The 16,076-nt window shown below is 35.1% G+C and overlaps 1 protein-coding gene across 6 annotated transcripts; it reads right to left on the reverse strand.

Moving 5' to 3' along the window:
- On the reverse strand, nucleotides 1-12,584 carry LOC105421460 (mitochondrial pyruvate carrier 1-like). 6 transcript variants are annotated; one of them, XM_011628906.3, is made up of 5 exons: nucleotides 12,524-12,584; nucleotides 10,197-10,321; nucleotides 5,443-5,497; nucleotides 5,209-5,344; nucleotides 1-262 (listed from the first exon to the last, which is right to left on the reverse strand). In XM_011628906.3, exons 2-5 carry the CDS (start codon nucleotides 10,287-10,289, stop codon nucleotides 217-219), a joined length of 330 nt encoding a protein of 109 aa, XP_011627208.1. In that variant the 5' UTR covers nucleotides 10,290-10,321; nucleotides 12,524-12,584; the 3' UTR covers nucleotides 1-216. The 6 variants fall into 6 exon arrangements, with proteins under 6 accessions (XP_011627208.1, XP_088717472.1, XP_011627209.1 ...); XM_088861346.1 differs by having other exon boundaries at nucleotides 10,162-10,321; XM_011628907.3 differs by having other exon boundaries at nucleotides 10,197-10,335.
- Nucleotides 12,585-16,076: the final 3,492 nt, after the last annotated feature.

Genomic DNA, 16,076 nt, shown 5'->3' on the forward strand with positions numbered 1-16,076 from the left:
TTTTTGAAATGCATAACCCAATTCTTATATGTTGAAAATATGCACAGCAACAAAGAATCTGATGCATCACAGAGAATGATAGCAGATCATTGACCATGATATAAATGTGGAGATTAATCAGTAAATGCTTATTGAGTTGCATACTCCACAATTAGGGAATGCTAAATTAAGAGAATTATTGCTTCTCAGCAATTCGGGAATGCTGAACTGAGGGAATTATTGCTTCTCAGCAACCTCAGAAGCCTCTTTCTTCTGAAAATACCTGTACAGAAAAGAACAATTAGAAAGAACCACATATGAACTATTGATCATAAATGGAAAAAGGAAACTTATTGGTTACTTTTAAGCAGTTAAGAACTTTAGAACAAGATTCCAACATGTCTTCCATCATCATCATCATTTTAACCTTTTTCCAATTAATTGGGGTCGGCTACATGAATCCTGATTCTCCATTCTACTCTATTAAAGGCCATATCCTCAATGATGCCATAAGTCCCCATATCTTTTCAGACTACTTTCAACCACGTCATTTTGGGCCTACCCCTTGCCTTTTTCAATCCTTCAATTAACTAACTTGCACCTTTTAACAGGTGTTGTACTTGGTCAACACCACACATGGCCAGCTCGCATAAGTCTACTCTCTCTCTCATTTTATTGCCTATTAGTGCCACATCTAAATTCTCTCGAATAGATTTATTTTGAATTCTATCCCTTCTCGTCTTGCCACTCATCCATCTCAACATCCTTATCTCTGCTACACTCATTCTGTGGGTATATTCCAATGTGTCTTTAAATGATCCAATTAAATTGCATATTTCACCAACCACACAATCCACCAAAGCCTTCCACTTCCTCTTCACGATTTTAAGGCCACCAGTTCTTTTCTTTTACGCGGACCACCCAGCGCCTCGGTGCGCCTAGGCTGTCCAGAAGGCCTGGGCGCATCGCCCAAGCCTAGGCGGCCAAACTGGGCAGGCATATGCCCTGTCCAGGGGAAGAAAAGTTTTTTTTTTTTTTTTCAAGATATAAAAATTTAGAAAGATGGGTTTTAGGTTCATCTGAAATCTAAACCCCCAAGAAACCCTTTTAGATAAAGAAACGTCCAAAAAACTACATTTCATTGGATCGAGTCATCAAAGTGTTTCTCGAAGTTTGGAGTTCGAACAAGCAAAGCAACTTTCAGATTGCTTGTTTTATTTTGAGATGTCTTCTTCAAGAGTAAGTCAAAGTTGAGATCCGGGTTAAAAATATGGATACAACCCGAATCCAAATGACAAAAATTGCGTTGGATGCAATTTTTGTGAAAAAGATACAAAAGGAGGTATAAACCGGTTTAAGAAACATCTTGTCCGCATTAAGGGGGATGCTGCCCCTTGTAAAAAATATTTATGAAGCTATCAGAGAGGAGATTAAGCAATTTATAAGTTATGTAAAACAACAAGAACAAAATCCTTGTCATAGATCTATTTTTGCCACTCCTAGAAAAAGTGATCCAGGTTGGAAGTATAGGTACAACCCAAAACCAAATGATAAAAATTGTATAAGGTGTAATTTTTGTGAAAAAGATACCAATGGGGGTATTAGCGGATTCAAAAAACACATTGTTGGTGTTAGAGGTAATGTTGCTTCTTGTACAAAGGTTCCTCAAGCAGTTCGGGATGAGATTCGACAACTTCTGAATTTCGAAGAACCAGAAAAATGAAAATAAGCCTTGTTCTATGGAAGTATCTTCTCCAGGTTCTAGATAGAGTGGTAATCCGGGTTGAAAGTATGGTTATAACCTGAATCCAAGTGATAAAAATTATATTAAATGTAATTATTGTGGAAAGGATACTAATGGGGACATTTACCGGTTTAAAAAACACCTTACCGGTATTAAGGGCGATGTTGCCCCTTGTAAAAATGTTCCTGAGGTTACCAAAGAGGAAATTATACAATATTTGAGTTCAGAGAAGCACAAAAAAAAGGGTAAAGCAGCCAAGACTCCTAGGGCCTCATCTGTACAAACTAGTAAGAGGAAAGTAAATGAAGAGGAGAAGGAAGAGGCAGATTCAGAAGAAACAGAGGAGGACGAGCGTTATATAGAAGAGAGAGATGACTCTAATGATGATGATGATGACGACGACAACTGAAGACTTTTGCCTCTTGGTGCTGAGTGTTGAGTGTTGAGTCTGTTGACTGTTGTGTTGAGTCATGAGTGTTGACTTTTGTTATGCTGTATATTTTTTAAATTTCTGCTGTGTTGAGTGTTGACTTTTATATCTTTTGTTAAGCTATATATTTTCTAAATTTCTGTTGTGTTGAGTGTTGACTTTATATCTTACCTACACTTGTATGGTTTTACAGTTTACTGTTTTAACAATATGGATTATCAAAATTATCTTCTCAATGTCTATCTTTTTTTTTTTTCAACTTGGAATATGATATTAAATTGATAATAATTTGGTATAGTTTTTACTTTTTTTCAAATTTCAACTGACAACCGCCCAGGTTCTGGGCGCCTACCTAAGCCTTGGGCGGCCTGGACCCCCCAGGCCGCCTAGGACCCGCCTAGCGCTTTTTGATACACTGCTTGGTCAACACCACATATGGCCAGCCTATCTAAGTCTATTCTCTCTCATTTTATCGCCTATTAGTGCCACGCCTAAATTCTCTCAAATAGATTTATTTTAAATGCTATCCCTTCTCGTCTTGCCACTCATCCATCTCAACATCCTCATCTCTGCTACACTCATTCTATGGGTATATTCCAACGTGTCTTTAAATGATCCAATTAAATTGCATATTTCACGAACCACACAATCCACCAAAGCCTTCCACTTCCTCTTCACGATTTTAAGGCCACCAGTTCTTTTCTTTTCTTTTTTTTAATCCTTTTCCGGAATGGTACCTGTTTGTGGCATTTTCATAGTTAATCCTTTTTTTTAATGGTAACTGTTTGTACCATTTTCATAGTATTGATTTCGAGGCCATCTGTTTTTGAAAGTGACAGCCCATCATGTGATATGGCCTTAAAATGATAATGTAAGACTCATCAAAGAAATTCCCCTTTCTTTCAATTTATAAAGGTCGCATGTGTCAAAAATCTAATCACATGCAAAACCATCTTAGAAGGGATAGAGAGGATCAAACTCTTCATAAGGATTTTGTTGTATTAAGCTATTCATGCAAATGTTACATAGACATTGATACATAGGGGGTTCTGCTTCTTAGTGTCAAAAGTGACTGGCACATAAGACATGTCGGAACGTGTATTTTCTATATTGCATATTATAGTTTTCTCAATTATAACACCAACTACGTAGATGGAGAGGGAGTTGAATGAACAAAACAACTCAAAAAGAGTAGGGATTGAGCCCCCAATGTGCTTCTATATAATTTCCCCATGTGTTGACATGTGTGGATATGCGACAGAAAGCCAAAAGCTACCGCTGTAGGAACACTAATTCACACCAACTACATTTTCAAGAGAAAACAATTAATATGTAGATAGAGCACACTAAAAGAACACTACCCAGTGTCCCCATGTGTTGACATGTGTGGATACGCAACAGAAAGCCAAAAGCTACCGTTGTAGGAACACTAATTCACACCAACTACATTTCCAAAACAAAACAATTAATATGTAGAGAAAGCATACTAAAATACATCAAGAATACATTCATGCATTCACAGTGGGCCGCACAAAAGGTACACTGCACTGGGGAAAACACTGCATAGAACAGTAATATCCAATTGATAGAGAAAAAAAATCCTCTTCAATGTCCAACCAAGGGGAGACATGTCTTTCTTGAAGTTCAAGGAATATCAACTAAAATAGGTTTTATCAGGTTCTGTAGAAAAATGCTTCATGCACACACACTGAGAGAGAGAGAGAGAGAGAGAGAGAGAGAGAGAGATGAGGGGGCATTAGTACTTCAGCAAATAGCCCAAACTTGGTTTTCAAGACATGAAATTTCTGTATTCTCGGGTGGCTAATTTTTAGGCAGCAATAGGTACTTTATTAGGGCCCCTTTGAACAGTCCTGTAAAGCTATAGTGTTATCTACAAATAGGAGAACAAGCAGGCCTTTTTAAGTAAATGTGGACAGGGATTTCCCATTTTTCAAGTAAAGAGGGAGAAACAGGACCTACTCATGAATAGCCGGAACAGACTGAACAATCCCAAAAACTAATTCAAGCAGGCAGGTAAATGGAAATATATCTAAACAAGTAGCCCATCCAAACTAGCCCTTGCAAAGCCAACTTAAGTGGTTTTAATTATTTAGATCATCTAAAACACACCATACTTCCCAAACCTTTAAAATCAAAGTATTTGACACAGGCCTCCCCACATTAAACCATCAGAGTAATATGACTTATCATAACTACCCCAAAACAGTTGCAAAAAAGATGATAGAATCTTACTTGAAAGTATATTGGAAGCACCTGTACTCAAGGTTGGCCACAATGGTAAGGCATCCAGTTTGTGTTAGGGCGGTCAAGATTTTGAACCTGTTAATTTGTCATGATAAAGAAACCAAGCCAGCCTATCCATTTTCGAGGAAAGGTTAGGGTGTCGACAATTGAGCACCACGTCCTGGGTTCATGCCCCACCATTGATTCCCCCCAACCCCCCCTGAGATGCTAGATTGACTCCCAATTGATAACACCATATACGTTTGCAGATCAAATTTCACATTATAAAGATAGAAGAAAAGCTCATATAATTAGGTGAAGTTCCAGAATGACACTCTTCTTTTTCTATAAATAATTTGCTGTGTTTTCAAAATTTCAGGACTGTGCGATTCACACACAAATGTGTTTACAATGTTCTGTATTACAACCGACAATGGATCCTAGCACACAAGCCAAAAAAGGAAAATTAGCTACATCTTCAATCATTTTTTTTTTAATAATTTATTCAATATTATAATTGTTACACAGTGTATCCGATGGCTTCTTGCTGCAAACGAAGAAAATTACAAGCTATAATTTATTGATCATTTTCTCTCTAGAATATTGATAAGAATTACAATTAACTTCAAAGTAACTTTACAATTTAAGGATGAGTTAAAATCCTTGGCAACGCAGTATAAACAAATCAGTGTTCAAAGAGAAAAAAACCGTGCATGCTCAGAGATACTACAGAACAGTTAAGCATATCAGTATTTCCAAGTATTAGATAGATCAAATCTAATGCTCAAGGTTTATTCAACTAATTTCATACCCCTGAGCAGCTGCCCACCGTGAGAGTTGGTAGAGTTGAACACTTTCATTGGAGACATGGCAGGCTAGAAGCAAATAGTTGCGAGGTCGTATCACCCATGCAAACCTCATGAAAAGCCCTGAATAAACACACATTGCTGCAGTACCAAGTACAGAAATTTAATTTCAATGATTCAATTCTTGTTTTGTAATAAAAAAGGAGAAACTAAGATCCAAGTTATGTAGAGCTTCTGACCTGCACACATGTTTCCAGATATCAATTCCGGGGGCTTTTTTGTGTCAGCCAATCCCTGAATAAGCAAACATTTTACATATCTATCACTCTATTACCAAGAAATTAGAATATGATGTACTGTAGCACATGATAGTCAGAACTGTACGGCATAATGGCATAAAATCTTATGTACATACTATTTTATGCATATAAAAGCCACTTTGCAAGTACATATTTCAAAATGTAGGTAGAATCTGTACTTTAAATTTTATGGTTTATAGACCCATTCTCAAGGTTGATGCATTAAGTTTAGATCTATGGTCCTACTTGATATGTTTTATCCCAGCGTCAACTTCCACATGACAGTAGCATGATAAGATTTTCCTTTCTTTTCATGAATAGGTTTATGATTGGATCTGAAGCCGGATTAGAAACTTTTCCTGTTTCCCACCTTCAACATATGAATAGAACCTACTAGCCCTCCTCTGCTCTTTATCTAGCAGTTTAGTGGCCATTCTTTTTTGTTGATTATTCTCAAAAAAAAAAATAAATAAATAAATATACAAGAAAGAAAAACAATGTCAGCACCTATAACAAATGTATACTTCAAAATGAGTGATGAATCCATGTCAGACACTTCACAACCATATGGAAAATGCAAAACTTGACGTTGCAGCCATGTCCCAAGCCATATCTTCAGTTCATATTCAAGCAACACCTTCCAGGGTCCTCTTAAATCTCCTTTTCACGGGATTATGGTGACAAAATACACACAGGATTGTGCTAATATGGAGATCACCTCAGATCCCATTGCTCGAATCTCTAACCATTTCGATTGAAAGGGCAAGGAGGCTTGATGTCCAAGTTTCCTTGAGTTTAAGGAGTTGGGATCTTTTTAGTGTATAATCTGAAAGTCTTATATTACCTTCATCACAAGGATAGGCAGCAATAGGAGCACTTGAATCTGCCAAGGCTGAAATTAAGCCTTAACCATAGCTCAAATCTCTAACCATTTTGACTGAAAAGGGCAAAGAAGCTTGACGTCCAAGTTTCCTTAAACAGTTTTAAGGAGTTGGGATATTTTTAGTGTATAATCTGAAAGTCTTATATTATCTACATCACAAGTATAGGAAGCAATAGGAGCTATTGAATCTGCCAAGACTTAAATTAGGCCTTAACGATGGACTCCTTCTCAGTTAGGACAACCCCCAATGCTCCAAATTTAGTTTGAAGCGTCCCAGCTCTAACTTTAACAAGGGGCTCGGTCTTTGATCAGTTGGCATGAGAAGACGTTTACAGTGGACTTCAAAGGCAGCTAAGAAGATTCCAGCTCAAAATATGTGCATCATCATGCATAGGAAAGTGAAGAGAAATCAATCGCTATATCATATTATGGCTTTGATAGATGCCATGCAGAGTTTATTTTCAGTTCCCTTCAGTTGAGAATGTTATGCGTGAATTGAAAGCCTCACATTACTAGCTTGTCCTGAGGCAAGTTCCCCTTCTCCTAGAACTGTGCTGGAATGGTGTTCCTCCCAATCAAGGTCTATGTAGCTCGCAGACAGCCACTTATTATTTGGCCTAGGATGAAGATCATCAATAGCCATTCATTGTCGATGACTCCTTCGATATAGTCTCCGGAGTTGTGCCCTTGACATCTCTGTCATACCTCTCCCGTAAAAGCAACAAACACTCCATCACCCTCATCTTTTTTATTGTGGCGATATGTTAAGTTTGTTTGTAAGAGGGGCAAACTCACAAGGTCGATGACTTGTCCTAGTTACATGCTACACAATTGCACCAAAGATCATGGGACAAACATGTTTATGGCATTTTTTCATTGTCCAGCATTCAAGCCAACTGTGTCCCAGTTCCATTCATAACCATTACCTTTCAAAAGAATTTATTTGTCAAGCTTAGTGAGAGCAATCGTGGCTTTCATCAAGGCTGAATAAGAAGCAGTGGTTATGAATCAGGAATAGAAATAAAATGAAAAAAAAATCACCAAACTGGAATTCACCAAATGTTGCTTTTTCAAATGGATATTTGAACCTTAAACGGTTCCTTAGTTTATTAGCATGAGCTTGTTAGATAGGTTGATAATCGGAAGAATAAAATAATCTCAGACACCTTTATACAACGATTGCAATTCACTGAAGTAACCAATTAAACTTATATTTAAAGCAAAGCAACCATATTATGCAAAAAAAGAGACCCACAATGACCCTAATCAAAAAATATTCACGTTCCCAAGCCATGGGTGTATTCCCTTCACAAATTTGTGCTTATAGCTGTCCAATGATATTGTTTGCCAGCCTAACCAAAAAATCTAAGAACAAAAGTGAAAAAATTATTGTGGATGTGTTTCTTTGAGTTTTTGTCAATGTTTTGAAGGTAACAATTTTTTTAGTGTCTCTCTCATAAAGGAAATAAATAACATGTATGGTGGTCGATTTCTCCATCATATTTTTCTTTAGAAAAATTCAATTATTTCACCACTTTCATCATTTCTTCTTTTATGTTTAATTTGCCACACTACTTTTTGTTTTCCTCAATTTTTTGCCTTTAAATTCTCCACTTTCATGTTGCTTATAACAGCAATGAGTGTTTGTATATTTGCATGTGTAAATGCATACATCGTACAAAGTAATATACATTTGTACATACATATTCAAAATTTCAAATACAGTTTTAATAAATATATAGGTAAAGACATATACAATAGATAACATATATGCATGCATTTAAAAGCACTCAAGTACATAGGTATTGGGCTTCAGCTTGACTGATTATTAGCTTCCGTTTAGCAGTGCTACATCTCAAGTTCGATTCCTAAACTACCCAAAAAAAAAAAAACTCAAATACATTTGTTCAAATAATAAGCAAACAAGTAGAAAAAAAAAATACTACATGTAAACATCAAAAAAGTGTTGACCAAAGCAGAGATTACAGAGGCAAACCAGAAAATTTCTTAAAAAAAAATAAATAAATAAATCATCCTTGAAAATATGACTAATCATACTTGAAAATATAAATAAAACACACCCATGAAATCCAAACTAAGATCGCATACTTGAGAGCGTTTAGATAAAAGGATTTATACTTAAGCAAAGTTTCTAAGCTATAGGCGCACAACAACACATAAGGCCAAAAAAGTAAAAGGAAATCAACAAACTCTAGTATTGAGGAAGCTCTTTGGCCCAGTTTGGATTAGACCAGTTGAATAATTCTGTTGGATAATTTCACTGACTGGCCTAGGCATGAGTAAAGAGGGGCAATGTTGGATCCTCTTCTCTGCTATTCATGTGTAACAGCTGTTTCTCTAGCCCATGTTCCTTAACTATTAAGAAAAGCAAATGTTCCTTAACTATTTCAATAAAATAAAATAAAACAAAAATGCACATATTTCTAAAGGCTAAACAACTGATTCATTAATAGTAATATAGGACTGGCCAAACTGGGCAAATACAAAAAATATACACATAAAACATCTGTTTTAGCATACTACATGCTAACATCTACTGGCAGTATAAAACAATAATTCTTACCTGAATACTCTCAGAGCTCCATACACCTAGGATCATACTTTTTTTATACCATCAAATACTTGACTTATTATATTTACAAGAGTAGAATAAAAGAAGCTCAGCTACAAAATATGATATTGATCCATTTATTTTTTTGAAGACATTCTAAAATTACCATATAGTATACTATAATACTTCTATAATTTATAATCCAAGTATCCTAATAGTTATGATTTTAAACTTTAAACTGACTCAGCTTGCCCGAGCCAAGCCATGTTGAGTTGCCTTGGCCATGTTTCAATATAAGACGTGGCAGAGTTTCTTTATAAACAGCATACAGTGGCAAGAATTGGGTGAGTCCCGTGATAAAGCACAAGATTCACCGGGTTTCTGAGTTGAGTCGACTCGGACTAGTCCAAGGTCGACTTGAGTTCAAAAAATTGATTAAGACCATCTGCTATAGTGGTACTACCATATCAAGTCATGTGGATACCAGTACCCTAAGCATAAGGATACACAAGTATTCAGGTATCTTGGAAAAATGATACATCTATGAGGGGTCAAAGCTTTTGGAATTGTGAGTGAAACAGCACCACACTCGGCTTAAGTGGCAGGCTTCCATGGTTTACATCCAATGATTAGGCTCTCGCAAGTAAATATATGTGCAATTGCAGATTCATTTGCCTAACTTATTATGTTTAATAGAGGAGCTGATATAGGAGAATCTTCTTACACAATTATTTCATGACATATTAAGTCTTGGGTTCATGTAAATTCTCCCAACTACAATGGCTAATGATCTTGGTCTAAGCAGATTTTCAATTAGTCAGGACGTGACTCTCTCTCTCTCTCTCTCTCTCTCTCTCTCTCTCTCTCTCTCTCTCTCTCTCTCTCTTTGTGTGTGTGTGTAAGAGAGAAAGAGAGAGAGAGAGAGAGTGTGTGTGTGTGTGTATGTGTAGTTACAAAATTGATGTACAGACCTTTTATCCTAGTCTTATCAAAAAGGTAAATAGCGAAGCAGAATAGTGTGGAACAAATAAAAGCCAGTCCCACTGCAACAAAAGACATCCATATGTTAAGAAGGGTGTATACTTCCAAAATATTTCACAGGGCTAACATCATGCATAAAGAAAGTAATCATTATGACAATCGATATAGCCATCAAAAGAATTTATGGAGATCAATATAAGAAATTACGGAAAATATGCAATACATGGGAGTGAGGGCAGCCAGAGGAACAAGGCATACAGCAATTATAAAGCCCCAGTTGGCAATAGGACCCCAAAAATGAGTGGTCTTTGGTCCCATTGGGTTATTCCAGAAAGCCTTTAGGGCAGCCATTGGAAAATAATGAGATGCCACTTCTGTGCTGCCTGAAACGTTTCAACTATAAACATATAAGCTCACTTGATTAAATCGTAATCCCATTCTAAACCAAACCAGGGAAGATGAAAGAAGTCGATTGAACCATTCAATACATAAACATTCTCACCACGGGTCACAAACCCATCAAATGGAACATTTATATGAAATGATAACAAAACAATTGACACAAAATAGAGCCAGCATATACAAGAAACTGATAAATTCATGCATTACATAAGTATTATTCAAATAAAAGCAGAAACAAGCACAAACTGATTTTTTTTTTTAAACTGTATACTGTCGTATTGTATTAAGTAGAGATGTACAAGTTATCAAAAAATAGCCTGGCCACAAACTGATTTTTTTTAAATGGTAATGAATTGATAATAGGTACACTACAGCTCACGTTTCACAAATTACATATACATAATGTAACACATGTGGCCCCTTAACAGAGGAAGTTGGTAACTCGTACATCTCTTACCACCTTGCTGCGCTGACCAAGATGACTCGCACTAAGTTCCAGATGTATTAGGCTAAACTCTGATCTTCTTGAGGAAACCAGGCCCAGGTGGCTAACAAGGTATCCTTAAAGATGCAAAGGGATCCTCATTACTGGTATTCAGAAACATTTTCTTTCTAGACTCGTCACTTAACTGAGGGCAAAGCAATACTCATGGAGCCCAAGATTTGCCAACCACTAAAGAATGAAGCATTGGTTGCAGAAGGCAATTGCATTAATGCTATAAAATGGGCTTGTACGAGGAACCATTGCCTCAGCAATAATTGACATCTTTGAGAAGTTTTTGAATTCATGTATTCATGGATGTATTTCTTTTCATCATGAGTAAGGATGCTAATATAGAGTTGGTGCATTGGAAAATAGTGGGGTGTGGGATGTGATGTATTATTTGTACAGAAGGCACCTCAATTTTTGAGAGGCCATCTTGAGACCTAGCTTCATTCTTTTGAAATCTTCATTTACATTGTAGGTTTTTTATGGAACGTTACTTATCAAAAAACTTGCACTTGTACAAAGACATACATAATCATAAAAGAGAGCATAATGAGAGGACAAATATGAACGACATGAAAAGAGCATAATGAGCATAACAAGGGAAATAAAATAGAAGTGCTGGACTGCATGCCAAAAAGGAATAGAGTTAATTCCCTTCAGCCAGAGATCCTCTACTAATTTCATGTCATATCAGCTAGACAATCATAGGAACCACTCTAGAGAAGATAATATAACATAGAAATACTTCCAATATTGAGAAACGATTACTGAAAACCATGAATAACAAGAACCAAACACCTAAAAAGGCAGATACGTTTCTAAATAAAGGTATTACCTTCCAACAAGATATCTTCACTAAAAAATTTAAAGGGCACTACGAGCTTCTCAAACAAGACCACTTCCAACATCTCAATACTAGAATTTATTACATGCTGAGGCTCAATAAGAATCTACATTTTCTGAGCATGTTCACGCTATCAGTAAATTCATATCATCACTTAAAAGTTACTACATAACCTATATAATAAAATTTCATAAATCATATTCGTTTATGCATGTTCATAATGTAGTTATAGGTATTCTTAACTTTTATCTTTTTAAAGAATAGTTGGAAATTTAAGGGGAATGTCACAGTTTCATTCACTATCATTCCCATGGAGATGAGGAGCATTCTGGTTGTAAATTAAACTCTCGAGTAATTTACTAAGGTTATGAAATTCATGTAAATGAGAGGAAAACATCAGAGAAAAAGTGAAAATAATCAAAATATGCAATCTCCTGAGTTCATTAATTCAGAGAAGAGTTATGCTAATGAATTCAAGAATCTTGATTCATAAGTTGATGTTTTACATATAGCAAGGTGGATTGGTGCATGTTATCTACTCATTCCCCATGTGATCAACCTCATTTCTGGAGATGATTTCAATTGGCAGGATGCATAGAGATTGGCTTTTCAGTCTACTTGATTGTTCTTCATCATAAAGAAAAAGGGCCTCCTTGAATCAGCTCTCAAACTGAAGGATTTATGGTTATTTTCTATAGAAAATTAGAAATTAGGGGGATGCAATGTAATCTAGACATTACAAAAAAAATTCACTAGCTTTTCGCCTTCAAGAATAAAAAAAGTGATAGAAATGTTGCAGAGATTCACGGTTATGAATGTAAATATCAGCGAGTAGAGAGAGAGGGGTACCTGGTTTTAAGATGGTATTCGCCCTCCTGTGCTGAAATTCCCTTTAATGAGTGGGAGGAATGATTCTCAAGGACCTTAGGTTTGTGCGCTATTCATTGATTCCATATACTATGCTCCCGCGGGAGTATATGTCCTTAAGCCAAACGACAAAAGACCGATCATTTTTATAGGCCTGAACAAATTGGTTATGAATGTCAATACCTTGAGTACTATTGGATTAGCTTGCCTTCAAATTTTAGGCTAAACCGAAGCGAAGTGGAGCTTAATGTTGTCCCTATGGTCAGCTTCGAGTCGCCAAATCGACCAAAGCTTCGGTTCTTTCGGCTAAAGCAAAGAAATATCTATATAAATATATTTTTTTATTTTTAAAAATTTTATTTTAAATTTTTTATTATTTATATATAAATATTTAATTTATTTATATTATATTAAAAAAAAATCCAAAGTCTTCTTCTAAATCTGTTGAAATACCGAATTACTTCATTTTTTTACCAAATCAAAAAAGATGTCGAAGCGAATCTGACAACATTGGCCACAACGGCTCATACACCGCACAAGGCAAGGGCATGCTTCTTCTTCTACTCTACAAAACTAGTTTCAAACCGGCCTAGGAAGATTTCCTACTCAAGTACTCCAATCAGTAGGGCCTCGATCATTTCACTCCCTCAAATCCTAGCTTCTTGAAAACACCTATAAGCAAGAGTATATCGACATCGCATCATACCTTACATTTACGTTAGACTTGGATTGGAAGCTCTAGGTCGGGCTTCTTTCAAGGAAGGACACTTCCTCAAACACTTAATAGAAATTTTGGGAACCACCTAAGAATTATTAGATAATTATTTTTAGAAGGAAAAACAAAAAAATTGAATTTTGAGGTTTTTTTGGTACCTAAATCTTGGTATTAAAATATTGGACAGTCTATATTCAATTTTGAGACATTAGTGTTTTCTAATATATAGAGTTCAATTTTTTGTTGAGGTTGATTAAATTTTCAAATTTAGAGTCCTCAAATTACTCGTATACTAGTTTTACCCAGGGAGTAAATAGATATACTCGAAGGCGTAAATAGAAGGATATTCTACTCGCATGGGTGTATACGCTCTTTATTCCCGAATGCAAAACGCCACCTACAATTAATTGCGATCCCAAATTTTTTGGGCATATAACCGCTTTAAAACATATATTAACCTCAATAAAAAATTTCTAATTGCACCTCTAAACACATGAAACAAATAATATCTCCAGATGGAATATAACCCGTCTATTTTTTTAAAGGTAAGATCTAAATGTAGAAAACTCAAATTTTAATTTTTTTTTAAGGGAAAAGTTTCTATACTTCCCCTATTGCATGGAAGATCTATGCTTCTCCTAACATCCAGCCGCCCAATTTTGATCAAGAGAGCCACTCACCATTTGATCTTAGATCTAACGTCTTAAAGTATTTTATATTCATTTTTTTTTATATAAATTGTATGAATATGAAATTTGGTGTATATATATATATATATATATATATATATATATATATATATATATATGCTATCTTCTTATTGGGGCACACTTATAAAAAATATTAAAAATAATTTTTCGATAAAATATAATCACCAAAATACCTCTTGAATCTTTCATTGGTATTTTGATTATTTTATTTTATTGAAAATATTTTTTTTAATATTTTTCGCTAGTGAGAGTTTAATAGAGGATTCGACGTTCAAAATTTGGTGTTAAAATAGTTTATAAAAAAAAAATTTAAAATAAAATAGTGTAGAGATGTGACATTGTGATTGGGGCAATCTTAGCCTTCCATTCAAAATGGACGGTCGGATAAGGGGAAATATATAATTTTTATGCTATAGAATAAACATAGAAAGTTTGCCTTTTTTTTAGATAGTAATCATCCCATTATTCTAAAGTGATTTCCAAAAAAACAATTTAACAGAAGTGATTACCAAAATTTCATATTGAAAAAATCCTCTCAAATAGATCATCTAAGGGAGTAGAAATAAACTTGCTCTCTCTCTCTCAGCTTCTCCCTGGATCACTGTCGCCATGAACTTGTCTGGCTAAGCTCTCTCTCAAATACCTCCACCCCATCCATAAATTTGTCTTTTATTCTCTCTTACCTTCTCCCTCCTCCTTTGTGCTCCACAAACTTGTGTTTTACCTTGGGGTACGTGTTTTTGGAATTACATGAGTCCTAAATTATAAGGATGGAGTACGCATCCTTCCTCAACAATGGTGCCTTTTAATTTTCTTTGAGATAAAGAGCTCATAGGCAGGTGGACTATCAAAAACATTCTTGATTCAAATTTTTTCTTACCTCAATCCTAAACACCTGTACAGAAGGTGGATTGTGTTAGGTAAACAATTAATATAAAATTTTATCAAAATTTCTTATGAATTCGCTAGTAGACTAAGATTGATGTAGCCGGTCCCAATTGATTGGAAAAAAAGCTTTGATAATGATGACGACTGCCTCAAAATTTATTTACTCCCTTGTTAAAACTTGATTTAGAATGAAATTCAGTACCTCAAAATTTGAGGTTGTAACATCTTTAACCTGTAGATTAATCTCAATAAATAAATAAATAAACCTAATTGTAACCTCTACTCACCGGAGAAAAATAATGCCTCCAGATTGGATAGAGACCATCCAATTTTTAGATCGAGAGATCTAAGAGTTAGCAAACTCAAATTTTTATTTTTATTTTTTAGAATAATCACCTAATAATCTTTAGGTACTTCACAAATTTTTATACTAAAAAAAATTCTCCCAAGTAGGTTTTCTCACCATGGGAGTAAAAGTAAACTATGTACGTGCTCATATCATAATGATTAATTTATGAATGGGTGAGTTTATATAAGGTATGAATCTTAAATAATCAACATAAATGCATGTTTTATTAAGGGCCCCTGGAGATTTTGGGAGTGGGAAGGAGTATCTCACAAATTATGGAAGACTGCCCTTTCATCACTTTTTATAAAAGGGGTGGCGTTCCAAAAAGTGACCATTGACACTTAAAAAACCCCACTTGTATCCATGAAGTGAAATCATTAAAATCAAGCAGACCCTAAAAGATCACGCTCTAATGATAGAAATCGTTATGATGACGTAGAAATGTATATTCACACCGAATTATAAATTTTGAAATTTCAAAGATGGCATGGATAGGGGAAATCTATAAACACTTAAATTTTTTGAAAAAAAAATATTACAAAATCCACTATTTTTAAGACTTAAAATCCTTCCTTTTCATAATCATACATCCCAAGGTGAAGATGATTCTCCTCGATGTTGGAATAGCTTTTCTGGGAGGATTTTTGAGGTGCATGGTACTTCTATAGTATGAAGTCGATACATTTTATAAATTTTTCCCTTTATAAATAGATTGAGAAAAATTTATAAAATTACCTTTTGGTATGTAACTTTTGAAATATTACGGTGAAGACCTTTTTTTATTTTATTTTTAGTTTTGCTCTCTATTCGCCTGTTTGATATTACAAACATTTAGCTACATTTTTTATTTTTTGTGGTGTTTGGAGCAAATGC

The sequence above is a fragment of the Amborella trichopoda genome, chromosome 1 (assembly GCF_054954075.1).
Source record: "Amborella trichopoda isolate Santa Cruz 75 chromosome 1, AtrichopodaSantaCruz75HAP2 v2.0, whole genome shotgun sequence".
NCBI classification, from domain to species: Eukaryota; Viridiplantae; Streptophyta; class Magnoliopsida; order Amborellales; family Amborellaceae; genus Amborella; species Amborella trichopoda.

What these genes read in the sequence shown, in the direction of transcription:
- LOC105421460 (XM_011628906.3), bottom strand. Translation starts at nt 10,289, where the DNA reads ATGGCTGCCCTAAAGGCTTTCTGGAATAACCCAATGGGACCAAAGACC. An exon ending in ACTGGGGCTTTATAATTGCT is followed by an intron (nt 5,498 to 10,196) that starts GTATGCCTTGTT and finishes TTGCTTATTCAG; the next exon opens with GGATTGGCTGACACAAAAAA. An exon ending in CGGTGGGCAGCTGCTCAGGG is followed by an intron (nt 263 to 5,208) that starts GTATGAAATTAG and finishes TTTTCTGTACAG; the next exon opens with GTATTTTCAGAAGAAAGAGG.